Here is a 27,472-nt window from a genome sequence, read left to right on the forward strand (position 1 = left end):
TAGAAAGTCTTACAGTTTCTAATCCACATAGACCACCAGGAATGCCCGCTTAGAAGCTGCTGGTCTGATGGCATTTGCTATTTCTGCACTTCCTAGTGCCCAGTGGGGTTTCCCGTGTCTCTGGGGCAGGAAGACAGGTCCGGGCTAGCATCGCTTTATGGCAAGTTTAAACTGTAGCATTCAACCTGTCGGGAGTCCGTTTTTCTGAAGATCTAGAGGGTTGATCCTAAGCCATGTGGAATGGCTTCCACATCTGGAATAGTCCATATTAGGGCAATGCTGGGCATGTTAAGAACTGCTCAAACAGTGCTTGGAAAGAAATGATAATTTTTTTTTAGCGATGATCTGAGGCATATTTAAGCCGACATTCCTGCCAGATGAACGTGCTGGCCTAGGATCAGGCAAGAAAAGACTGAACGCCTTTCTAAGGACGGATTCTTTCTGTACTGCTCCACTTGGGGAAGGTGAGTCTGCCCCGCCCGTGGCGGAGAGGCGATGCCCAGGCTGCTGAATCCCGTCCCTGGCGTGGTTCCAGCTCTGCTCTAGGAGACCCCGCGCTCTGAGACCTCGTTTGCAGGTGGAGCAGCCTTGGGGAGCAGCATACTTGCTAGGGGAGGGGGAGGGAGCTAGCGATCTTCACTGGGCGGCTAAGCGACTCTCTCCTGGAAAGTGGGCTGGGACTTGGGTCAAACTCTGGGATTCCTGCTCACCCTTGCCCTTCCCAGGTGGTCCCGCGCTCACCATGAAGCCAGCGGGCATCTGGGGTTTCAGGGGAGCCCCTCAAACCCAGGCCGGTCCCAGACGAACGCTGGGCTGGGCGGGGCCATAGCCTGCTCCGGCTTCCGTAGGATCTCCTGGCACTGGATTGATCCAAGCGCCACTAAATCTGGCCCTGTTCCCCCGACTCCCCATTCACAGGCCAGACTGAGTTCCTTGGCTTCTGAGGGTCTGGGCAGAAAAGCAAAATAGAGTGGGGATGGGGAGAGGCGCCTTGAAATGGAGAGGCGGATGTGGAGGGCTCCCCATGCAGAGGGGAAGGCCAGTGACCTGGATTGGAACTGATATTCTGGGTTCTCAGAAGTCTGAGTCCCACTGTGTGCCCCACTGTGTGCAAAAGGTGCTAGCCTCACAGCATCCCTTGCTTCTGCCATTGTCTTCTTTTTCCCATGTAGCCCGAAATGGGGATGCCATCCTTGCTCTTCTGTTGGGTGTCTTTCACGCTTCCACTTTTCGGGGCAGCAGGTAAGTACTGTGGGTCTGAGAGTTCTTGCATCCCAGGGACCTACTGCCTTGTTGGCAGCATCCTTTGTCATTCTTCCCCATGCCCCTGGCTCACCTTTAGGGGTGTCAACTAAGTCACTTCTTCCTCTAGAGGATCCAGCAGGGTGAGTCAAAAGGGCGTGGCTGGGCGTTGGGGTGGGGGTGGGGGAGGAATAGGAAAAATTCTTCCCAAGTTCTCGGAACCCCAAAAGTCACCTTGGAACTTCGGTCTAACTTAGGTGGTACAGAGAAGTCCTCACTCCAGCAGACTCAGTTCCATTGCTTAAACAGAAGGGTTATTAATGGCATCTATTTCATACAAAGGGTTATTTTAAGGTCCAAAGCTACCAGAGAGTACACGTTTCCAAGGAAAACTAACTTGGTAGAAATGGGCTTTAAAAGGAAGCTGTCTTTAAAACCAAGGACTGTGTGGGATGAGGGGACATCTGACCACAACTATAGGCAGGTAAATGACCAGGTTGGATCTGTGCTGGGACAGAGAGTAAGGGCAGAATAGTGGACAGATTCAGACACATGGGCCTTTGTTCTGCAGAGGGACCTGGGGAAGCCTTGTCCTCGATATAAATTTGAAGGTCTTAGTATTATGCTTCTAAGTGAATGGACGCATTTGGGGAAACGACCAAAGTAAACCACTAAATAAAATTTCACATTGCCCAGAGCAGAATATTTCCTAAGAAGAATAGTGATTTTTTTGTTTTAAAAAATTATATTGGGTTAGGGATTTAGCTCAGCAGTGAGCGCTTGCCTAGCAAGCGCAAGGCCCTGGGTTCAGTCCCAGCTCCGGAAAAAAAATATATATATATATATATATATATATATATATACTTTCCTTCCCTAGGTAACTGTAACGGATGCCTATATGCATCATGAGATGATTTCAGAGGGTCAGCCTTTCCCCTTCAACTGCACATACCCTCCAGTAACAAACGGGGCAGTGAATCTGACATGGCATAGAACACCCAGTAAGAGCCCAATCTCCAACAACAGACACCTTAGAATTCACCAGGACCAGTCCTGGATTTTGTTTCTTCCGTTGGCATTGGAGGACTCAGGCATCTATCAATGTGTTATAAAGTAAGTCCTCCATTTATAGTAGAACTAATTCCCGTGTCTCCGACTCCGTTTCTAAACACGTCTTTTAAGAAGATGGGTATTGTTGACCTTTAATTTTGAGACTAGTTATATAGCCTGGACCAAGTTTCCAAATGTTCTCTGAAGTACTGAAAGGACAGATGTGAACCACCACAACCAGCAGCTACACAAATGCAGGATGGTCTTAAACTGCTGTGAGATGGCTTCCGGCGAGCACATTTGGAAGCAGAACAGTTTTGGGCCAGACCAGCGTACGGATTGCTGCCATTTCCTGAAGATGCTTGTGTTTTTGTTTTTGTTTTTGTTTTTGTTTTTTTTTTTTTTGAAAACTGGCTGATCCAGACCCAAATGGATTATTCAAACACTTTTGATAAGGAATCTGCTTAAAGCAGACCTTTAAAAGCTAGCAAATCTGGGAAATGTTCTAGAGTCTACACGAATCCTTGTGCCAGAGGTAATGTTTCTGAGTGATGGTGGACTAGTGAGCTATTTCCATGGAGGACAATTTTGCTTGGAGGGTACTAGAGTCTGCTGGAAAATTCATGTCCCATCAAAGGCTCTTCTCCCCCCGCCCCCGTGTGTATATGTATATTGCTGCTCTGCCTGTCTCTCTCTAGTGCCCCTCCCCTGCCCTTCCCTCTCTCTCTTCCTCTCCTTCTCCTTTTCAGTTTTTAAAGATTTTTCAAGACTTCAGTAAAACCTACCTGTAAAACACATTTGGCCAGAGAATTTTAATTCTGACTTTCCACACAGGCTTGACTGGCAACAATTTGTTATGTGATCTCTCTACATCTTGACTTTTCCACCTGTAAATTGGGCACACTGCATCAGTCTTTTAATCTCTGCTCATCTGGAGCAGCTCTCAGCCCTTAGGTATCATGAAGATCGTTTTAAGGGACACAGGCAGTCGTTTCGTATTTCACCAACCCTTTGGTTTATCAGATGTGTGTTCGCGAGAAGGTGTAAGTGACTTTTATAGCCAAACTGAACTGTAAGCACTGTATGGAGTCTCCAGAAAAATAATTCAAGAGGCTCACGGAGACCCTCAGCTCCTCCCAGGCCATGCTGAGATGCCAGTGTCTACTCTGTATGAATACCACTGACCCTTGGGTAATGCATGGTTTCCAGCTTCCTCTTTACTTCATAGGAGGCAAAGGGTTTGTACAGTGTCTAGAAAATAATTAGGAAAGATGTGAAAATGGCTTACCGAGTCCTGAGACTGCTTGAGAGTTCATTGGCTGTGTCCTGCTGTGCTTCCGTTTGTTTGTTGTTTTGCTTGTTTTCCTCTTTTCCAGGGATGCCCACAGCTGTTACCGAATAGCTATAAACCTAACCGTTTTTAGAAAACACTGGTGCGACTCTTCCAACGAAGAGAGTCCCATAAATTCATCAGATGAGTACCAGCAATGGTTACCCATAGGAAAATCGGGCAGTCTGACGTGCCATCTCTACTTCCCAGAGAGCTGTGTTTTGGATTCAATAAAGTGGTATAAGGTAAAAAAGCTAAAAAACAAAACGACAGCCAAATCCTCTCTTGATAGTGTTTCTCCACTTTCCCACCCCAAGGGTAGCCGGATTCCTTCAGGGCAGGTTTGGTATTGAGGTGGCCTGAGACAGGTGGTAGTAATCCTGATAATTACTTTAAACAATTTTACTGTTTTGAAATGTGGTTGTACCTTCCCTATGCCCATGATTACCCAGTTTTCAAGCTCCTGCTGTCTTTTTGTCACTCACCTTGGTTTGTTAGAATGGCTCTGATATTCGGTGCTTTGAAAATTACAAAGGACACAAATTCACACCTAAGAAAGACTCCTGTGGTCCCTGCTCTGTTACTCACCAAACCTTACCCCAGCAATGGCTGGCTGCTGCGGTCAACTCCTGCCACACGCAGCCTCACGTAGGCTGTATTTGAAAACTCAGTTGTATCCCAGCCATTCCTATTGAAATGTAAGCAGAGTTTCCCATGCTTCTCTTTCTTCATCGTGTTTTCACTCTGACCTGGCTTTGTCTCCACAAGGCACAGTTAGAGCTCTCCTTGTCCCAGTCCAGCCTTGACTTTCCTTTGAGGCAGTGCTTCTCAGCCTTCCCAACACTGTGACCTTAGGTTGTGGTGACCAACCCTCCCCCCCCCAGCCATACAATCATTTTCATTGCTACTTCATAACTGTACGAATCATAACACAAATGTGCAATTTGTGATTCTGTGGGGGTCATGACCCCCAGGTTGAGAACCCCTGCTGGTGCTTTAAGGGTTTTGCTCCCTTCCCCCATTTCTTCTGTGGTTCAGGATTAGTCAACAGTCTTACTGTCTTACTTTTTCCTGTGCTGAACTTCAGTAGGATTTCGTTTCCTAGGGGATGACACATGTCCTTGTAAGCTATTTTTCATCTCTTCTTGTCTGTCTACTTCCGTGGAGGAGATCCAGTTTGGTTCTCATTACAGGGTAGACTCTCATCTTTATCTCCCTAACCCAAGCCCCTTTGCACAAGCAGCTTGTCCTTCAAGACAAAACCTTCTGTCTTGTCAGAAAGCCCGTTTGGCTCTTGGCGATCATCTCTATCTGCTCTGTGTTCGTATTCTTTGCCTCCCTGTGTGGCGCGTGTGGGCAGGAGCATCCTTACACCTGTCTTGTGCATCTGTGACAGAGGGTGAGGCTCTCAAGGGTGCTTTGATTACCAACCCCTAGAATTGACAGGTGCTAAAGATGCAAATAAAGAATTCACGGTTCCACTGATGTCACAGACTGCTCCCAAAACTTTACATTAGTTCGACTCAGGAGGACTATCACCTATTTCTCCCAAGCTTAAGATAACTTTGTATGTAAACAAAATCAGTTAGACCTGGGAAGCAGAACTAATGTGAGATTGTCTAAATTAGGAAAGCAGGTGGATCTTTAGGAATTTAAGGCTAGCCTGGTCTACAGAGAGAGCTCTAGAACAGCCAGGGCTACAGAGAGACCCTGTCTCAAAACAAAACAAAACAAAACAAAACCCAAAACAAACAAACAAACAAAAACCAGAATGAAATCAAATCAGTGTTGTGAGCATGAATTGGGCAGTTTGGTTATCCTCCATGATTAGCCGTCGGATTGACCATTTGCCCTTTGTTGAGCTGATAAATCCTCTTCAGATGGACCCATGTCTTTGGTTGCATTTCTCTGTTAACTTTTCTCCCTGCTTTACTGCAAGCTTATAGGGGATTCTACACATCTCTTTAAGGCCTTAAGAAACAACTGACATGCATTAAAGTACTTTTATTGACTCTTAACATGTATATGTAGAAAATAGATGAATGACCTACAGGTAGGCAAGGATCGTCAGAAAGTGAACATATGTTTAATTGCAGTTACCACCAAGGTCTAGATTAACTATTACCAATAGCTCCAAACACTTCCTCTGTAACTGTAACCAACCAACCAACCAACCAACCACCCACCCACCAGACCTGTGCTTTGTTCATGCCCAGGATCACTGGATCACCAGATCACTGCTTTCCTAATTCAGAGGATGTTCTGTCTGTTTCTGAACTTCATGTTCAAATTATCTGTGTGTAGTTAGCTTCTTTGTACCAATAGTGAACCTGTGAAAACCATCCACACTGCAGTCTGTACTTCCAGTAAATGGTCCATGTGAACTGTTATGTAGCACTGCATTCTCACTGTTAGACTCTCGAGCTGTTTCCAGTTACAAGTAAAGCTGGTGGGAACCTTCCTGTGCATACCACTTCATGGGCACACCACTTCATGGGCACACCACTTTGTGGGCACACCACTTCATGAGCACACCACTTCGTGGGCACACCACTTCGTGGGCACACCACTTCGTGGGCACACCACTTCGTGGGCACACCACTTCATGCAAACACCACTTCATGCAAACACCACTTCATGCAAACACCACTTTGTGGGCACACCACTTCATGGGCACACCACTTCATGGGCACACCACTTCATGGGCACACCACTTTGTGGGTACACCACTTCTTGGGCACACCACTTCATGGGCACACCATTTGGGTCACACATGCTTAGACTTTTGTAGGACATTCTGCAGAAGAATGGAGCAGTTGGGTCATAGAGAATATGGTCAGTGCTAGAATTCTAATGTTTCTGTATCTGATAGGGAAGGATGTAGTCAACTGGCTCTCCCTCTTTTCCCTTCATCCCCCAGTGCTGGGGATGAAACCTGAGAAAGGACTTTGCACTAAGCTCCCTGCAACTCAGCCCCTGTAGCCCAGCCACTGCAGCCCAGCTCCCTAGAAACCTGTTCCTTGAAGTGCTGGCTTTTCAGAGAATAGACTGTCCCATTCTGTCTTTATTACATTTCCTGATGACTGATAGTGGTGGTACCTCTTGAGTTTGCTTGTTGGTAATTGTATATGAGTGTGTGTGTGCGTGTGTGTGTGTGTGCGTGTGCGTGTGTGTGTGTGTATGTATATGTGTATGTGTATGTATGTGTGTGTGTATATGTGTGTATATGTGTGTATATATGTGTGAGTGTGTGTATGTGTACTCCTGCCTACCATGGCATGCATGTAGAAGTCAGGGTAATTGCGGGGCTCAGTTTTTGCCCTTCACCATGTGGGTTCTGAGGTTCAAACTCTTGTCTCTATGCTTAGATGCAAGCCTCTTTACTGATAAGCCTTATCATCAGTCCTTTGTTGAGGTTTTTCTTTAAAGAGCAGAGTGTTCGTTGGGGCCACATTTAACTTACTTTTTCCTCTCTGTGTGTTCATGGCCCACCTATCTTCTCTTCCTCGTTTTGCATGCCCACTCTGTCTTTAGTCAGTCTGATATTTGTGTGAACCCCTGTTTCTGAGCACTTTGTTGTGTGGCACGCTCTCTTTACCTCTTACTTATTGTGACAGTTGTCCCATCTGGAACGTTCTCTACAAACCCTCTAGCCTTAACATTCTCCTGTGATAAAGAGTAAAAATTCACCTGCATGGGTACACAATTTCATAATCAAATCGCTTGTTTTTGCAGCAAGCTTTCTGGAATTTAGCTCCTCTTTTGCTGGACTTACTGTGTTGAAAATATGGCAGGGTTCCTTTCCGTGTTCTCCTTTGAGCGTCTCTAGTCTCCTGGAGTACTTTATGTTCCTACCTGGGTTTTAAAATCAGTGCATTCACTTTCACAAAATAATCTTAGGTTGTTTTTAATTATAAATTAAGATTAATATAATTACAGGATTTTTCTCCTTTCTTTTTTCTTCTTATAAATTTGGCTATATAACCTTCCTGCTCTCCCTCAAGTTCCTGGCCTCTTCTTTCATTAATTGCTATTGCATCTGTAGATGTATATGTATGCATGCGTATATGTATATACATATGTTCCTAAATATAACCTGCTCAAACTGTATAATATCTTAGATTTTAATTAAATGGTGGCACTCAGAAATGTATCAAAGATTGATAGCTTTTACAACTTTGAGTCTTTTAAGCTATGACATGTCATTCTCTCTCATTTAAAATTACTTGTGTACATACATTGCTAGTGCTAAATTTATTCTTGGTGAACTGGTGTTTACTGATACTACTGTCTCAGTGTGGTTGTGTTTTCCTACTCTGTGTGTTGCTACTATAGGAAAATACAATTTCTTTTTGTACATTGGCCTTGTATCTAATAACCTTGGAGGGTTCCTGTCTTGTAGCTCGACTTCCTGTCTAGCAGCTCAACTTCCTGTCTTGTTTCTTAGTTTGTTACTCTTTCCAGGAGTTTGTTAATCTTAAGGATGTTGTGGAAATATTAACTGAAGACCTTATAAATCCGTTTTTATTAGTTTGTTGTTTGATTTATCAATTTCTGTTCTTGTCTGGTTCTCACTCCTTTGTTTGACTTTTGGTTTTAATTTGCTGTTATTTTATGAACACTGTGAGATAGACTCTTCTCTCATTAAACCCAAGTTTCTGATATATAGGTTTAAGGTCATGGCTTCCTTCTAAGCTGCATCTTGGTTGACTTCTGCAGGTTTTGATCTTTCATTCCATAAGCAACCCATTCAGGTCATTCTGATTTTCCTGGTAATTTTGTCTTTGACTCTAGATGTTTTTGAAGGACTTCTTAATTTGCCAATGTAGCAGTGTTTGGGTATTTTTAAAAGTAACTTTCCTGTTTGTGGTAGACGGCAGCTTGACAGAGAACACATTCCAAATAATCTCAGAACTTTGAAATTTGAGGCTGGCTTTTGGACCAGCATGTATTAAACCTCTGTAAACGTGTCTTGTGTGTTGAAGAGAATGTAAACACTGAAAGTCGGGCTCGTAGATGGTGTTATGCAAGCCAGTGAGAGAAAAGTGTTAACGTAAATTAGTGTGGTTATTCATTTCGCTGTACATCTGACATTATTAGTGTCTGCACTTTGCTTTTGAGATATTCTTTACAGAGATATTTTAAGTTACCCTGGCTTCCTGCTGCATTGAGCTTCTGAAGCCTTTTTGATTTTTCTAGACGTCTGCCTCCTTTGGTACTGATACAGTAATACCAGCTTTCTTGTGGTAGCTGGTGGGCTGCAGAATCTTTTTTTTTCTATGTTTTTACCTTTACTTTTTTCTTTGTATTTGTGTAGTCTTGGGGCATATTTACTTTTAAGTAGAAGGCGTTTGGGTTTTTAAAAGCTCTGGGCTGGGATTCTTTACTCCACGTATTTTCTCTGTGACCTTTGAACCCTTTTGCTGCTGTTTCCCATCAGTCATTCTGGTTCCGAACTCATTTCCTATCTTTTTCTTACTGTTGCTTTGAATCAAGCATTTACTATTCATGTTTATTTTTATGAATTTCATGATGGACATCTTCAACTACTATTGACTGGTTACTTCATCCACAGTCAACCTCGACTTACTGCAGTTCTATATGAAATAGTACTTATCGCCTTCTGAGGAAATGAGGGGCTTTAGAGTTTTAAACTCTCTCTAGCAGGATTTTGGCTTATGTGTTACTATAGCTGTTGATTTTAATTTTCTGACGATGGAAACACCAAAGACATTCTGGTTACAGGTGATCGAAACTCTTCTCAATTTTCTTTACACATTTAATTTTACCTTTTTCTGTAGTCCAGCCATTATCTCCAAGCTTGTGTCTCGAATCATTTTTTTTTTAAGATCTCTTTATTTCCGGCTTATGTGTGTCAGTGTTCTGGATGAATGTGTGTGTAACAGAGGCACTACCCATGGAGACCAGAAGAGAACATCAGATCTCAGGAGCTACAGATGATTATGTCCCCAAGTGGGAGCTGGGAACTGAACCAGGTCCTCTGAAAGAGCGACAAGTGCTCCTAAGTCTTAGCCTGAGAGGCCTCTTTCCAGCCCTTGGAATGATTCCATGTATTATTCGTGTGCCCAACTAACATCCCTTAGAAAATTTATGAATTTTCTTAGTGCAAATTATCTCATTTTCTGAAAATGTTTTTATTTGTCCTACCTGTATTTTTTTGATATTTTTGTAAACTATTCTTCATGGGTTGACGTTTATTTTTGCTCTGCGCTTTCAAGCCATTCAAGAATTTAGTATTTCCTGTATTTTTCATGCTCTGTGGACTTTTCCATTCCTGTCTTTCTGCCCCCTTTGAAGGTAATATGCCTGAACCTATGAACTCCTCAAAAATACCCTCCTTGACTTTGGAGTTTAGTAGTATTACTCTGATGAGTTAGGAGAGATTTCTCATCCACTTTGCGAATGCCTTTTGAAATATAGTGTATTGTGCCATTTCTCCATTATTTCTTAGTTACTCCTTTCTTTTGTATTTTCTTAACTTATTTTCTTTTTGTCTTCTTTGGAACTCTAATTAAATACATATTAAATCCTTTATTTTTTTTAAAAGAAATGTGTTTTCTGACTCTCACATGCATTTTCCTGTTTTAGGACTTTGTGTGCATTTGCCTAAGTGGGAATTTCTTCCTGACTTGCTTTCCAACCTTTTATTCTTGGGTGTGTAAAACTGTCTATTAAATCCGTTCATTTGCTTAATTTTAGCTACTGTAATTTTCAATTCTCTGTATAATTTTTCTTCTCCCACTTTGCATGTGTGTATTGTGGGTATTTTTGCATGTGTATGGGCATGTGTGCAAGTGTGTGCAGTGAGTTGGTGCCTGTTCAGATTCACCCTCAATTGCTTTTCTACCTCATTCTTGAGGGAAGGTCTCTTCATTAAACCCAGCACTTAACCATGTGGCCAACGTTGTGAGTAAGCTAACTCTGTGGATTCCGTGTCTCTGCCTTCTGAAGCTGGAATGACAGGTGGTGGCCGTGCCCAGCTGGCATTGAGCTGGGTTTCCACAGATCCAAATTCTGGCCCTCAAGCTTGTGGAGCTAGCACTTACAGCACCGAACTGGCTACTCAGGAGAGGGAGGGAGGGAGGGAGGGAGGGAGGGAGGAGAGGAGAGGGAGAAGAGGAGGGAGGGAGGAGAGGAGTGTAAGTCTATGTGGTGTGTCTGTGTATGTGTCTGTGTGCATGTCTGTATGTGAGAGTATATATGAGTGTGTCTCTTTGTGGTGTGTGTGTGAGAGTGTATATATGTGTGTCTCTGTGGTGTATGTGTGTGTGTGTGTGTTGTGTAAACAAGACATAGACAACAGGTGATTTCCTCTGTCTCTATCTTATATTTAGAAACAACACTGACTTGACTGGGCTGGCTGACCAACAAGCCCCAAGGATCTGCCAGTCTCCTGTGCACCTCCACAGCGATTTTATGAGTTTATGGGGAGAAAGCAAGGTCCTCATGTTTTCATGTAATTTATAGTTGTCATTTTCATAATGTATCTAGACATGGAGGAAGTCCCCTGCACTGCTGTTAAACTCCTGGTCTTCAGGAATGGCCAGGTTTTAACCCTCAGAAACCCTTTGTGGTTTGGGGGTTGTCAATAGTCTATTTGTTGCTGTCTGTCTTTTGTCCATCTGTCTGTCTTAGTTTGTGGTTTGGGGGTTGTTCATTGGTCTGTCTTTTGCTGAGTCTCAATCTGTCCTTGTGCCTGTATTTATTTGTACCTGTTTGGTGACTTACTGTCTCTTGCTGTGTGTCCCTAACTAAGTGTTTTTGTTCTGTATTTATTGAACATTGTAGCATCCCATGGGACAGGAATGAGGGCTACTTTACACAAATTTTCAACAGAAATTTACAAGGGATTGGGTTACTGACTCCAGCTGACCCCAAAGCACTCAGTTCTAAAAAGTATACCATTTTCAAACTATATCTGTATGTTGTACCCAATATTTATGGTAGACGGTTGTATGTAAGATCACCTTACACCCATTTGGTGTTTTCAGGATCTACTACCATAACATGCATACATGCACACATTCCTTTCTGCAGCAGGGAAGTGGAATAGCATGTAATTTAAATTTACAGATATGTACTAACTTATGTTGGAACTGACACATGAGGAATCCAAGGCAAGTAAAGTTGGCTGTTGTATGATTCTCTTAAAGGTAGGTTAAAACCAGGCTGAGCACACAGCAGGAGATCAGGATAAGTCTTGAGAGGATCTTAAGGTGCATAGCAACTTGGCTATATGGCCCAACAGAAGTTCCAGTCTCTCAGAAATAAGATCCATTTTCGTAATAATGTCTTTCCATAACAATCTAACTGGAAAACTATAGATGGCTGCCCTCGTTGTTATTGTTTATGCTTTAAATCTTGATGGTGAGCTATCCCCACTTGGGATTAAAAAAAGAAAAAAAATCAAACCAGTGGAAAGTTTGTACCCTCCAGTAGATTGGGAAAATGGCACTTCCAGTCCTTGCAAGGGGCGGGATGATTCTTATACAGCAAGGTCGGTGTTAGTGTGATTGGTCATGTGGGTAATTGGATGAAGCAATGAGTCAGAGTTGCAGTTGCTCAACCATGAAGCACAGCACAGATCGTGCCTCGCCGGGAACTCCTCAGTTAAGCCCACAGGAGAGAAGTTTTCCAAGTCTAAGGATTCAAGCCTGTGACTCTAAACCCCTGAAGAAGTAGATCATGAAACTCATACAACAGCAAACTAAAGACAAACCCCACACCATAAAACACAGGTAGACAGAAGAAACAAGGTGGGAAGAAGAGAATTCAGATGTGAGTTTGCTTTGGGTCAAATCAATCCAAGGGTTAAGTGCTGGATTTTTTTCCATTAATGTGACAGACACATTTTGGTACCCCTGAGGTCAGCTTTAATGTGTCTAATGAATACATACTGTGAATAATATTCTAAGCCCAAGGTGCCATATAAATTTAAATGTCTCACATTCCCCTATTTTATAGGATATATCTAACTCTGAAGATACATTTCCCAACACTCTTCTGAATGTCTCTTGTATTCAAAATGCTAATTTTATTGTGAGGAGTGATACCTTATCCACCCAATCCCTAATAGAAGGTCCCATCTACTGGTGAGCAGTTGTCAGAGGGTAACTAGTGTTTCTTTACACAGTATCTATTGAAGCAATTTATAAGAAATTTAGGAAGTTGTAGGTTGTAAATGAGCATTCTGACATTATTTATGACCTGCCCATGCAGAGTGGATTTATTTCCTCCTCTGGGGTGGAGATTTAGGACTCACTCCTCTGTGATGGGCTAAGTAATGAGAGAATGTACCACTGAGTTGGTTACACTTTTATTGAATTAGGATTTTATCTGTTTTAACTATTAAGTTGTGGTCTTCATGAGGACAGTAAATGCAACAAATTCCTGCATGGCCAAAGCCTCTCGTTGTGCTGGGAAAGATAGGAACTCAGATATTTGAATAAATAATGGACTCAATTAGCCAAGCAGTCTCACCTTGGAGTGGAGCTCCTCAAAGGAAGGGACTGGTTTGACAAGTGTGAGAAGTGGGTGTGTGCGGTAAAGGCGATTAGCTGGATACAGTGAGTTACTAGAGCAGGGAAGGTAGATGGAAGGTGGCTCATTTGGCAAGATGCTTGTCTTGAAAGCATGAGGACCTTGTTTTCTCCCCATAAATACATAAAAAAAGGCTGGATGTGGAGGTGCACAGGAGACTGGCAGATCCTTGGGGCTTGTTGGCCAGCCAGCCCAGTCAAGTCAGTGTTGTTTCTAAATACAAGATAGAGACAGAGAAAACACCTGTTGTCTATGTCTTGTTTACACACCACACCACACACACACACACACACACACACACACACACATACACTCTCACACACACACAGAGACACACTCATATATACTCTCACACACAGACACACACACAGACACATACACAGACACACTCACATAGACTTACACACAACGCAGACTCACACACAACACACACAGACACACAACACACACAGACACACACACACACCCCACAGAGACACACACATACACACTCTCACACACACACCACAAAGAGACACACTCATATATACTCTCACACACAGACACACACACAGACACATACACAGACACACTCACATAGCTTACACACAACACAGACTCACACACAACACACACAGACACACAGACACACACATACAACACACACAGACACATAACACACACAGACACAAACACAAAAACACACACAGACACACACACACACATATGGGAGGGGTATGTAAGTCTTTCTAAGACACATAAATGGGAGCCTTTCATTGTCTGTGGTTGCTGGAATGACAAGAGAGAAAGATGTTTCATAGACTAATGATTGGTAGTTGTGTCAGTCCTGAAGAAATTCTATGAGGTGTTCTCATTGTAGACTGATGCATGCTCTCTTTGGTCATTCAGGCCTCCTATTAGTTGGTATACACTGGATTCTATAAAGCAAATTCTCTCATGAGTGGGGGGTCGAGTCTCTTGTGTGGTTGAAGCAGTCATTATCCAATTCATCTGGGCTTGTGATGCTGGCAAAGGCACTTGGCATCATGGGGTGGGAGCCTGCAGGGAGAGATGGGACTTGAGGTGGAGAACATTCCTCAGCTGTAGCCGTTCTCCATGAAACCTTCAAAGCTACACGTTTCATTCTTCTCAACTCCTATTGGACTTAGTGTTTGTATCACCCATTTTAGAGTGTAAAATATTCCTTACCAAGTCTTCTTGCGATAGAAATAAACAGATCTCTCTCTGTCTCTCTCTCTGTCTCTCTCACACACACACACAGAGACAGAGAGACAGAGAGACAGAGAGAGAGACAGAGAAAAAGAGAGAGACAGAGAGAGACTAAGTGATGAGTGTCCACACTCCTTTTCTCTATGTCAATTGTCAACTTGAATTGATTGAGAAGTACCAAAGAACTTAAAGAACACCTCTGGGTGTGTCTGCCACGGTATTTTCAGTGAAGACTAATAAGAGGAAAATACCTGCCCAGAATGTGGGTGGCACCGTCCCATAGTCTATGCTCCAGATGAAACAAATAGACATTTTTTCTAATCCTGGCCTCGGAATGTTCTCCCATGCCCCGCCCCACACTTCTCCAAGTGACAGAACTTCTGAAGCCACAAGTACATTAAATCTGTCTTCTTTAAGTTGTTCATGTCAAGTGTTTTTGATAAAGTGACAAAATGTGACTAGCACAGTAACCTCCATCTTTTTGTCCATTAATCCAGTTATTGTCCATCCATCCATCTGTTCAACCATCCATGTATCTGTCTGTCACTCATTTTACCTATGTATATAACTATCTGTCTGTCTATCTATCTATCTATCTATCTATCTATCTATCTATCTATCTATCTATCACCTCTGTCATATTTGATGCATTGTCTTCTGGTTAGATGGTTAATATCTAAGATTTAGGTTGTAAGCGACTAAGTAGATATTGGGCAATGGTTTTCAATCTTCCTGAAGCTGTGACCCTTTAAGACAGTTCCTCATGCTGTGAAGACCTCCAACCATAAATCTATTTTGCTGCTCCTTCATAGCTATAATTTTGCTACTTTTATAAATCATATGTAATGGGAATATCTGATACGTGATCACAAAGGGGCTGCAACCCCCAGGTTGAGAAACAGCGATATAGATGTGTTTCCCCACACTTCATAGGGTGATGCTAACAGAGTGACTAGAATTTGCCAGCACTCACTCCCTTCTTGTGTGTGTACCTTTAGGGTTGTGAAGAGATTAAAGCCGGCAAGAAGTATTGCCCTACAGGAACAAAGCTTCTTGTGAACAACATCGACGCGGAGGATAGTGGGAGCTATGCATGCTCAGCCAGACTGACACACTTGGGGAGAATCTTCACGGTTAGAAACTACATTGCTGTGAACACCAGTAAGTTGTTTTTTTTTTTTTTTTTTTTCAAATATGGTTGCTTGGTTCTCAGCTTTACAGGAGCCAGATGACTTCCTGTTTCAGGCTTTGGAGATTGGATTTTGATTTTGCGGAAGAGTAGCAGAGCCCCAGCCGTGTTAGATCAGAGGGCCAGAGACTAAGACCGATGGACAGAAATGGCTGGGCACAAACAGCTGACTTTACTTTAAAAACAGAACATTCAAAGCTCTTAGCTGGAGATCATGGAAGAGATCGTGTAACAGGGGAATTTCCTGGGTGCCTAGCAAAGTGTTGGCGTCCAAGACAAGGTAGATAGTGCTAATACTACGCTGTTTCCCATCATCTCGGCTGGGTGAGTGTTGTGCTGTATCTTTCCAGGGTTGGTCCTGCCGCAGCCTCAGAATCTTTGGAGTTCAGGGTTTGTGGATAGGGTCCTTAGATAACCTACTGTGTCGGGCCAGTCCTTTTGGGAGCAGTCATGTCACTGCCCTATCACCGCCACCCATTGTCTTTGAATGCATGATAGTCTGCAGACTGTAAGGGAGTGCCTTAGATGAAGCCAAAAGGCTTCAAATACTCATCTGGAGCAAATTCTTATATAGTGCAGAAGGAGCGACTTCTCAGCAACCATAGAGCTCATTAGAAGCATCATCAGGGTCAGAACTGTGGCCTTTGGTACCCAGGTAATTATTTTTCCTTCTTCTCTACACACTGAGTGAAGAATTCATCTCTTATTTGATGGTTCTCCCACTAGGGCCTTCATGTTTATTACTGCACTTAAGGAAATACAGCTTTCTTTTTCTTTCAGATTTATTTTTATTTTACATATGTCTATGTTTGCCTACATATATGTCTGTGTATCACTTGCATGCCTTGTGACCAAGGACATCAGATACCCTACAACTGGAGTACAGATGTTTGTAAGTCACCATGTAGGTGCTGGGAACTGAACCGAGGGTCTATCAGTTAGTGGATGCTTCTTACCATCTTACTCTCTCTCCAGCCACAACATAGCTTTTTTTTTCTTTAATGGAGTTGCACTGTTGGACCATCTGCTCCCTTGGTGGTTTCTTGCTGCTTACCTGGGCTGCTCTGGAAAGCATCAGGGTGGATAGTCAGAGATCCTGCCATTTTCTGTATCTTAGCCTTGTTCTTCCTATCACAGTTCTTCCTGGCTTATCCTGCACTGCTCTTAGCTGAAATTATGAAATTTAAATATTTAAGATATAATTTTAATATACTGTATAAAATAATGAGTACTGAAAATAAAATATTTAATATATAAATATAATAAAATAAATATGCATAACATATGACATATGATATGATATGATGTATAATATATGATCTATGATCTATGATGATCTATGATCTATGGTTATATATTATATAATATATAATATATGATCATATATTATGTAAGTATATAATATGTTTAGAATTTTATATATAAACTTAATATATAAATATTTAAATACTTTTGAATACTCTTCACTTTTGATTTTCTACCTTGTCATTAAGAAAACAGGTTGTAGTTGATTTTGTGATTGTCCAGTTCTTGATCTTTCCTGTTGATGGCGTCTTCTGGAAGCCCCTCACCTTGTTCCTATTTAGAGCCCCCACTCTCTCCTAGGAACAGATCAATTCATTGACTGAATAGCTGACCACCACAATGCTTAGTCTTACATGAGTAGCTGAGGATGTTTCTTAAAAGGTTAAATTCATGTGATGCTGTAGAATCTAAGAGTCCTCAAGCCACATCAATAGAATCAACATTTATGTACCGTCATGAGGTATGAGGCTGTTTTGTGATGGGAGAAACCTGCCACAGGATAGTTTGAAGAAGGAGAAATTAAAGCAAGACTAGGGTCCGGTAGACCCCCTAGGATACGTTAGCAACATCCAGAAAGTGTTGACAGTCTGGGCTTGAGTACAGTGATTATCTAGTGACTCTTCATGGAGGCCCTAGGGAACAGGCCCTATGCCAGGTAGAGAGGAAGTGATGGGGTGGAAAAAGCTGTGTCATGCCATGACAAAGCTTGACGTCTGAAGGCCGGGGAATCAGAGACAGATGTTAGACAATCCACTACGAGACACGTCATTACAGAGGAGATGATTGCTTGCAGATATTCCAAAGTAGTATATTGATTGATAGAATGGCTTAGGTATCTACAGACAGAAGACAAGAAGCTGTGGAGGCCTTAGGACAAGAGGAACCATGTTGTGTCTGAAGGATAGAAGACAGACAGGTTGGATTGGGTTGATGAGATCATGGCAGGTAATGAGGTTAGAGACTCAGTCAGGAGTGAGGAGTAGGTGGAGTTTGAAATCTAGACAGGGCTGTGCAGATTTTACTCTCAGAACAATGGTGAGCACCCGGTGGGTTTGATGGCCTGAGAGCAGCCAGTTTGGTATGCTTTTAATGTTGGAAGTATCTGGCTGTCCCTCAGAGGGAACATCAGGACAGGGGTTAGGGGGCGGGTTCAGGTGAGACATCATGCAAGCATAGGCACGTGGTAACATGGATGATGGGAAGATGCAGCTACTGTAAAACATCTCCAACACCTTTTAGTGTTACTTCCGTAGAAGGGAAGAGAGGTCCTGGGTTCTAGGCCTTGGGGCATATGCTGCTGGGTGGAAGGTGACATTAGCCAATGAAACAAGACAGCTCAAGGGGAAAATAGGTGTTGGAGAATTTGATCTTCAGCAAGTTGAGCACAAGGCATGCAAGGAAAATGGAATAGGTCATAACCTCTGTCGGTCTGGAACTCAGAGCGAGTTCTGGAGTTAAGACTTCCTGAGGACTGTCTTTCGGAAGGCAATTCAAGCTGTGAGCAGGTAAGATGGAGTAGAGAACAGAAGACAGATGGTTCAGAAGTAAAGACAGAGTAGCAGATTGGGAAGAGTTAGAAGGCTAAGTGTGTTACGTTGTTCAGGAGGACAGTGAGAGAGTGGTTGACTGGAGTGATCTCCTGGTTTGATGAGTGTGACCTAGTAGATGGTGATGGTTGGCTACCCAGCTCTACTCATGAATAGTAAACTGAAGAGCTTTATAGAACGTGGTGATATTTTGGTCATCCTGATGTCACACACTTAACTTTTCTTGACCAATGTTTTTGAAGGTCTTCTCTCCGTGCCATTACATTAGGTTTTTGTGGTTCTGACACAATTCTTGTGGGTGTGATTTCTTATCAGAGGAAGTTGGGTCTGGAGGAAGGATCCCTAACATCACGTATCCAAAAAACAACTCCATTGAAGTTCAACTTGGTAAGTGAGAAGCTGTTGGAGCTGTCCAGTTACCATAGGTAATGCTCGCTGCACCTACTACTTCAGTGGATGCATTCAAAGATCAAGGTAGAGACAACTCCTCTACAAGGCTAATTTCCAACTTGGGTGATCCTGAGCTCACCAGGGGAGTCTCACTGAGTTCTGTGAATGCAAAGGCAGCGAGAACAGACATGAAGTGTGAAACTCCAGCTACGGAATAATCTAGATCGAGAATTCTGGATTACATTATCTTGTACGGGAAAGTACATTCAAGGAGTAAGGGAACTAGCTACATTACAGCCTTCATGTACACAGTAAAAGGCCAAAAATTCAATGCTTCAGAACAGAGACCCTCACATGTTCTTAATGTAGAGGCAGTGCCAATAGATAAAAGTACTGAGAGCACTTTCCTCAGACTCAGTCAATGTCATAATTCAGTTAGGATTCTGTTGGTCCAGTAGCATCCTTTTCCAAAAGAGACATGTAAAAGTTCATGGCCCAAAAGATTAAAAATAACAACATTAAGAAGGTATGATTTACAAAAATCATCATAAAAAAACAGTCTGGGTAACCTTTCAAGAAAGACCCCAATGAGAAAATAACAAAGTGAGTTACTTTATTCTAACTAAAACTGCAGTGCCTTTCAAAATGCTTTGGTGTTGTCATTGATACTGGTGATTGAATCAATGGCCTCACACACCGGACAACCAGTGTACCACAGGGGTTTATCCTGAGTCCTTTCACCTCTTTATCTTGAGACTAAATTTAACTCACTCTCTATTCCAGGCAGGCCTTGAATTTCTCATTTTCCTGCCTCAGTTTCCCAACGTACTGCTTTACCAGGCCTAGAAAAATAGAATTTTTATGCCATCATGTATCAACTACATAAAGCTAAAAGTCTTAGAAAATACAAGAATAATACAACATGGCAGGACAATTGTATCTACATAATAGGAAACCTTGATATAACGGAAGCTTTGACAAGTTTATTAGGCATGTGAAAACTCAACAGATTGGAGATGCCACTTGAGGAGGGGACATTGTACAGTTGCAGTGCAGAGTCTGGGAACCTGTAACTACATTCAAAACAATGAAAAGCCCACCCGTTAGATATGTGAGATAGCCCATTTGTTACTTAGCTTTGTTCTAGTTGGGTTACAATGGCTGCAATGGAACTCCATGACCAGAGCAAGTTGGGGAGGTAAGGGTTTGTGCAACTTACACCTCCATAGCACTGTTTGTCATCAATGGAAATCAGGATAGGAAATCAAACAGGACAGGAACATGAAATCAAGAGCTGATGCAGAGGCCATGGAGGGGTGCTGTTTACTGGCTTGCTCCTCATGGTTTGCTCAGCCTGCTTTCTTATTGAACCCAAGATCATCAGCCCAGGGATGGCACCACCCACCATGAGCTGGGTCCTCACCCACTGATCACTAATTGAGAAAATTCCCTACAGCTGGATCTCATGGAGGCCTTTTTCTCAATTAAGGTTATGTCCTTTCAGGTTAAGTTTGTTTGAAGTTGACACAAAACCAGCCAGTATAGCATGATTTAGTTACTCCATAGCATAAACACATAAACACATAGAAACATCATGTTGTACTGTTTAAAAATATACCATTCCTATTTTTTTCAATTAGAATTTTAAAAATCTAAAAGTAAGAAAAGTTAAACAAACCACATTTTCTAATTATTAGCTTTCTTGGTTAGAAGTCAAGTCAGAGAGTCCATTCACAAAATACTGACAGTGAGACACTGCCAATCAAATGTAGTGGCACGTGGCCAGTGCTGCTCCCAAAAGATATTGGTTTTTTAATACCATTATAATTAAGTGCAGGAATAATCAAAACACTTAGGTTTCTTTCTAAACAGCAACTAAGTATTAAAGGTGAAAGTAGAAACAATGTATTTACTGCTTCTGCTAATGGTGGTAGTGAGAGGAACAAGGTCTCAGAGCAGGTTCAGGAGGAAGGCCGGTGGCTGTGACAGGAAGGACTTAAACCTCCAGGGAATTCAAACACCAAATAGCAGACTCAGAAATGTGAACATCTGCAAAACAGTGCCAAGGACAACCAAATCTGCTTGAAAGGCCCAGGTCGGATTGTTTTAGACACTCGTTAAAATGGTTGGAGAGCTCTGAAGTCCCTAACAGCACACTGGTGTACTGACTTCCTTGCCAAGTGGACACCCGTAGACTTCACAGAAGCCTACGAAGACTAGCTATTAATAATTTAATCAACTTTGTCTCTCCATTTCTTTTGAAATTTGTAGCCAATATATTTAGAAAATTAAAAAACTCACAGGGGCTCCAGCAGTGGTTCTTAACCTGTGGGTTCTGACTCCATTGGGAGGGTCACATATCAGATATTTACATTATGGTTCATAAGAGTTGGAAAAAAGTCACAGTTATGAAGTAGCAATAAAATAAAAAAAAATTTATGGTTGGGGTTCATTGCAACCTGAGAAACTCTATTAATGGGTCTCGGCATTAGGAAGATTGAGAACCACTGGGTTAGACAGACAGCTCCGCAGGCAAAATGTGGAGTAAGCATGAAGTCCAGAGTTTGATTGCTAGAAACCATGTAAAAAAGCAGTGTGTGGTATCAAATGCTTATAGGAAAGGTACAAACATGTACATCCCTGGGGCTTACTGATCAACCAGACTAGCTTATTTAGTAAGTTCCAGGCTAATGAGAAATTTTAACTGAAAAAAAATAATAACATGGGCGTTGTCTGAGGGATGACACCTACACATGCTATACACACATGCAAACACATCCCCCATACATATAAACTTACCAAAACACATACCTATACCCAAACATACATACACATACACACAAATGCACATGAGAGAGGCCGGAATAGTGGGTTTTTAAGAAGGGGGGAGGGTAAACATAATCATGTTGAAGGATCTTTTATTTTCCATGTAACTATTCTAAGGAAATGATCTAAAAATGCCACAATAACTAGTATTTTTACTTTAAGACTCTTCTGATACAATAAAACCTTCAAAGCCGGTTTTACACCTTTGAATTACTAGTATAGTATCTTGATATTAACAAGATATTTTTTTTGTAAATGACTCTGCCAGACTGTTTTCTTAGGGACAGAGGTACTACAGAGGATTACAAGTTGGCAAATGTTTGTCCCATTGGGCTCTCCCCTTTGCCACCCATCTCTGAGGCACCAAGAGCACTTTTTCAAAGAATATTGGTATAACTATGTTGATATCAAGACAGATATTAAGGCAAAAGCTTTATTATTAGGCCAGTAGAGGTGTGATGACGAAATTTCATTTTTGAATATGTAAATACTTAATATAGGGTGGCCTTAAAAACTTGTACACACAGAGGAACAGTGTTCACAGTCAAGTATTGACCTTTTTATAGTTCTCTCAATGGATTAAAAAAAATCAGATTACTGTGTTCTCTTCCATAAATTTCTGACCTTGTTTTGGCTTTATAAGAATCCATGAATTTTAAATGATTAAGAACTAGATTGGAAGTTAATGGTTTCAAGATGTATTAGGAGGCTAAAACATTTATATAGTCTATATAATAATTGAAGAGAAAGATCAGAGGTGGACTCACACACACCAGGCTTTTGGTTTTTTTATAAAGATTACAGAGAAGTCGATAAATTATAATGTTTAAAAGGAGAGAGTTACACGTAGCCCAGGCTGGTCTTGAACTCCTGATCTTGCCCCCATCTCCCTTAGTGCTAGGATTATAGGTGTATACTACCATACTGGACTGGGAAATTAAAACTGTTTAAATAAATAGTACTTGCCTATTAGATTTAATATAGAGTAAAATGAAACTTGACCCCTCTAGTACACAATATAAAAATAATTCACAATCCTGTGAAATTGACTATTGATGTAGCCACCACAATGCTGGAGGTTATGCATACCTACCATATGCACAGAAGTATATGCATACACACACACACACACACACACACACACACACACACACACACACACACAGAATATATTCATGTGAGCCTCAGGAAGCATGCATAAGAGAGTTCCAAGAAGATTCTCAATCAAGTGTCAAATATAAGAAATATATACAACACAAATGAGTAGATCTCAATTTTAGAAGAAATAAAGAAAAGTATGTATTCCACTGTGAAACAGCAAAGATGGGCCTGTGAAGGTAAATGGTAAGCAACAGGAGCCAGAATCTGGGGATAAATGTGCAATCAGTGCAAACTAAAGGAAGGGAAGGCAATGTGGGAAACTCCAGAATTCTCAAAATATAGTTTTCTTCATAGAGGAGACAATTTGGATATTTAGTTTATTATACCCCACAGATATTTAGCTATAATCATGGTTCTTATTAAACATGTTATACATTAGAATAAATTATAAATACCATATATGAAAAATAACTCCTCTTGAAAGATGAAGTGGACCTCATTAAACTGAATGATATATTTATTAAATTTGTTAATTATGCTTCGGGATGTGTAGACATAGGGTAAGGGACTCCCTCCAAAGCATGTGTCACCTTACAGGAAGTTACTCTGTCTGTCTGAACCTGAGTTTCTCATCTGACACACAAGAACTACCTTCTAGTTTTCTGCTTTGCTCAATTATTTCAAAGATCCCCAGTACAGACCAGGAGGGAAATGATCAGGGAACACTGGGTAGACAGTAAAGTACTATGCAGTCGTCTGTGGGGGTCGATGAAGTACTATGTAAGTCTCATGCTGTGGGAGACTTTCCTCAGAGGTGTGGCTGTTGGGCAGTGCATGCAGATCTGTTTGCAGCACAAAGGCTTCTCCTTGCTCTCCCTGGCTTTTATGCAGAAGGAGAATCAGTCACATTGCCATCAACCTGGGGGAATGCTTATGGCAGTTAAGATATGTCAGGCTCAAAGGCAAGGCGTATTTGTTAACAAGATGTTGTTAATGTTGAGAAGTCTTGACAGTTTGAGAAGTCGGTAGCATTTCCAGTCAGTGTTTGTAAACTTGATTGCTCCAGGCTCCACCCTCATTGTGGACTGCAATATAACAGACACGAAGGAGAATACGAACCTCAGATGCTGGAGAGTCAACAACACCCTGGTGGACGACTACTACAATGACTCCAAACGCATCCAGGAAGGAATCGAGTAGGTGTAAGAGTTACTCTACCTGTACGGAAACGCCAGTACCACTGCTTTTGATGGATGGTTCCACCAGACTTGGCATTTCTTCTCTTGTCTTTTAATGATCAGTGTGTGCTGTGTGTCACCAGGCATCTGGTTTGGGCAAATGCAAGATGTCTATGTTTCTGACTGAATTGCAATGTCAGTGCAATATGAACTGTAGCTTAGAGAAACGGCCTATGTGTGTCAGCTTCCACTCAAATCCAGCCTGTCCCATCCAATGACATTGCGAGTTGGTGGCTTTCAGTGAGGAGTTAGCAACGTGAAGATCACTGCAGTTTCTTGTGGGAGACTGTGCATAGTCAGTGGTATTTAAGCACAAATTATGGTGCTATGATTATATGTGACGTCAACAGAATCAGGACTAAGGTCCTCAGCGTGCCCAGGGTGAGGCTTGCTGTGCGGACACATTAGGATATAGTCTGGGGGACAGAAGATGCCCGTAAGAGCTGCGCATGGGGCTGTCATTAGCGGAACTACCCTTTCTCATGACTGTCCAGGAGAAAATGCAAATACACCTACAGAATCTCTATGCGTTCAGTCACTCTCATACGTATTCTTAGAGTAAAACAATGGCCAGAGAGTTCTCTAAGGGAAAAAAAACAACAAATTATTTGTGGAAGATGAACTATACCTTACGTTGGGTGATGGCTTGTGTATTAATGGCTCTTTCTTCCTTAGAACCAATCTGTCTCTGAGGAATCACATTCTGTACACAGTGAACATAACATTCTTAGAAGTGAAAATGGAGGACTACGGCCGTCCTTTCACGTGCCACGCTGGAGTGTCCGCAGCCTACATTATTCTGAAACGCCCAGGTAAAGCCCAGTGTCTCGTCTGCTGCTCAGAGCATTGCAAACCATGGCTAGGGAAGGCTTACTAATGAGAAATGATGTCATATCTTCAATAGGAGGCAACAGGGGGCACCAAATAGAGAACTTGGTGCACCCCTATGTTAAAGATAAAATATCTGATAGTCAAGATAGAGAACTCAGGCACACCATTTCATTTAAGATGGTGCTGAGTCATACAGCTGTCTTGGGATAAAGCTGTGATTCTATCAAAGTGTGTTTTAGACTGAGTCATCTTCATCATCATTGAGTTTTTGTTTTTGTTTTTGTTTTCCACACTGAAAGTCCAGAAAAGTATGCATGGTTTCTCTCTAATGACCTTGGGCTAGGCTCATTCTCTCTCTGGTTACATCAGTACGAGTAGACACACAGTACTGGCTTCCTTGTATCCATCTCTTGGGGTCCCTTGTGCCTGGGTTGGGTGGAAGGAGCATTAAGCCTGTCTGTGTCCACTACATACTTGTCCTTCTGGCTTTTCAAGATACTCTTTTCTCAGGTATTCACTGACAAGCACTCCTTTAACCTCTCCGTCCTCACCCCTGGCAACCTTCTTCTCTCTGTGGCTTCCATTACCCCAAGGTAGATGCAAATACATTCTTGTATCCAACTGTGTTCTCTTTTCCCTCATGGCAACTTCGTGGCCTTACCTGCTCTTTACTAGTCTACAAACTTAAGGAACAAGATGAAGAATATATTTAATGTCCTAACTTTGTTTTCTTACCTTTGATAAATAGACCCCCATATTTCCCATGTACTATAGGATCAGAATCTGGTGTCATCTTGACCCTTATCTTGTGACAATGGCTGACTAATGTGTCTCATCTTCTACAGGCCTGCCTGCTACATCTGTCCCACATGCCCATTCAACTATTTGGCTAGATGGTGGGGTGCTTCCAATCTAGGATTTAAACATTAACGTTTCTGTGTTTAAGCCCTGGCTTCAGCACTAGGGGGGCTGTGTGATTGATCACCCAGTATCTGAGTCCTCTTACCTGTAATTGGATAGTGGGGAAAATGTTTTGAGAACAAATTGGAATTTTCTTTTTTTTATTGTCAAACATAATATACACACAAAATGCACACAATAGTTACACTGCCAATGAAATTCAAGTGAGATTACCATGCGCGTTAGGGACAAGGGATGAACATGGAGCTGGAAAGGACTCCATGCACTTCTTCAGTGAAATATCTATTTCCTGCTGTGACCTGTACACCTCCCACTTGCAGGAAAGTTGGGGTTTTTTTGTCCCCTTTGTGATATTTGTTGATTTCCCTAAAAAATAGTTTATATTTTTGCCTGCTTAGTGGCTTTATATTAAGAGTGTTAGATGGCATTATTTCTTCTGTGGCTTGATTCTTTCCTGAGATACTTGGGAAATGTTGGTGCATAGATAATGTAGCACGTCACTGTTTTCCCATCTGAATCTTGCTCTACTCAACAACCAGGTCACCTTTCACCGGTTGCATAAAAAATATGTGGTCATTTGGGTTGTTTCCAGATTGGGACAAGTAATGACACGATGGAAGTTTCTGTGTGCCCCACGTGAAAGCATTCCTTATGATACTTTTTTAGAGTAGAATTGCTCAATAAACTCTGGTCAGGCATCAGCTTTACTATATGATGCCTTATCATGCCACGTGGTAACTGTACCAGTTCATACTCGCTCCCCACAAAGCAGAGAGTAAGAGAATCAAGTGAGATAACTCTGCAAAGCAAACCGAGGCAACCAGCGAGGTCTAAAATATTGGGTTACTATAGTTGGTACTAGTATGGTTTGGGCCATTATTGTGTTGTGTGCTGTTTGGATGATTGTATTAGTTTTCCAAATGATGTCCTTGACTGGAGAACTTTCTCTAGTCCAGTATAAGTTTTTTCTCTGAGGATGGGGGAAACCCTACCATTCCCTGGCTCGACATTAGAGACACTTAATTTCTTCCTGAGATAGAAGAGACACTCTTGGCTTGGCATTCTGGGCCTTCCTTATAGAACTCCACTCACTAGCTTCTCAGCCATATTCTTTGTCTGCCCTGCAGATCACAGTCAGACTAAAGAAGCCCCTTCCAAAGGTGCCATATTTTGATGAGGTAGCTGACTTTAATCTAGTAAAGATATGTTTTCTCAGCCAAGAAGCAGAGAAGAACCTGAAGACATTCCAGGTTCTCAGCTTTGAGCCAAAAACAGGCCCGTCTTAGGTAGGTCAGAGAAAGTGATGTAGGGTCAACCCCAGAGAAGAGAGAAAAATCTCACTGTAGGACACACTTTGGGGGAGTTCCGTGATATCTAACATGGCTTCAGTCTCAATCTAATTTAATGTGTAAGCTTGACTGCTTATTTATTCCATTACTTTTGTGCCTCACTCTCGAGTGCCAAAAGACCACTAAGGAGTCGACTCAGTTGCAGTCAGACCAGGGTCTCTTTTTCAAGAGTCAGCTTGGGCCACAATGCAGTCTCTGACATAGCAGAGAGGGAAGGTGACAGCCTAAGCTCTAACCTAACGAGGTTTTATAGGAAATAGCAAGCAAGTGAGGAAGTCTCAAACCTGGCACACATCTGATAGGGAGGCTATTACAGAATTTTGTTGCTCGGCTGGTGCTGGGAGCCAAACCATAAACTTAACTTCTGCTTCCCTCTTGATTAT

At 42.1% G+C, this 27,472-nt stretch overlaps 1 protein-coding gene across 2 annotated transcripts in view; it reads left to right on the plus strand.

Annotated features, from left to right (window-relative positions):
* Positions 1 to 391: 391 nt before the first annotated feature.
* Positions 392 to 27,472, plus strand: part of Il1rl2 (interleukin 1 receptor like 2) — a 40,399-nt gene continuing 13,318 nt past the window's right edge. The window contains exons 1-8 of one of the 2 annotated variants that reach the window (XM_032899527.1): positions 392 to 464; positions 1,173 to 1,242; positions 2,120 to 2,355; positions 3,669 to 3,867; positions 15,391 to 15,553; positions 18,749 to 18,820; positions 23,817 to 23,946; positions 24,664 to 24,800. In XM_032899527.1, the coding sequence (XP_032755418.1) occupies positions 2,141 to 2,355; positions 3,669 to 3,867; positions 15,391 to 15,553; positions 18,749 to 18,820; positions 23,817 to 23,946; positions 24,664 to 24,800 (916 nt within the window). In that variant the 5' untranslated portion in view covers positions 392 to 464; positions 1,173 to 1,242; positions 2,120 to 2,140. Of the gene's footprint in view, positions 465 to 1,172; positions 1,247 to 2,119; positions 2,356 to 3,668; positions 3,868 to 15,390; positions 15,554 to 18,748; positions 18,821 to 23,816; positions 23,947 to 24,663; positions 24,801 to 27,472 lie in introns of those variants that run through there. The other variant, XM_032899526.1, reaches the window with a different exon arrangement.

Source organism: Rattus rattus, chromosome 4, assembly GCF_011064425.1.
Source record: "Rattus rattus isolate New Zealand chromosome 4, Rrattus_CSIRO_v1, whole genome shotgun sequence".
NCBI lineage: Eukaryota > Metazoa > Chordata > Mammalia > Rodentia > Muridae > Rattus > Rattus rattus.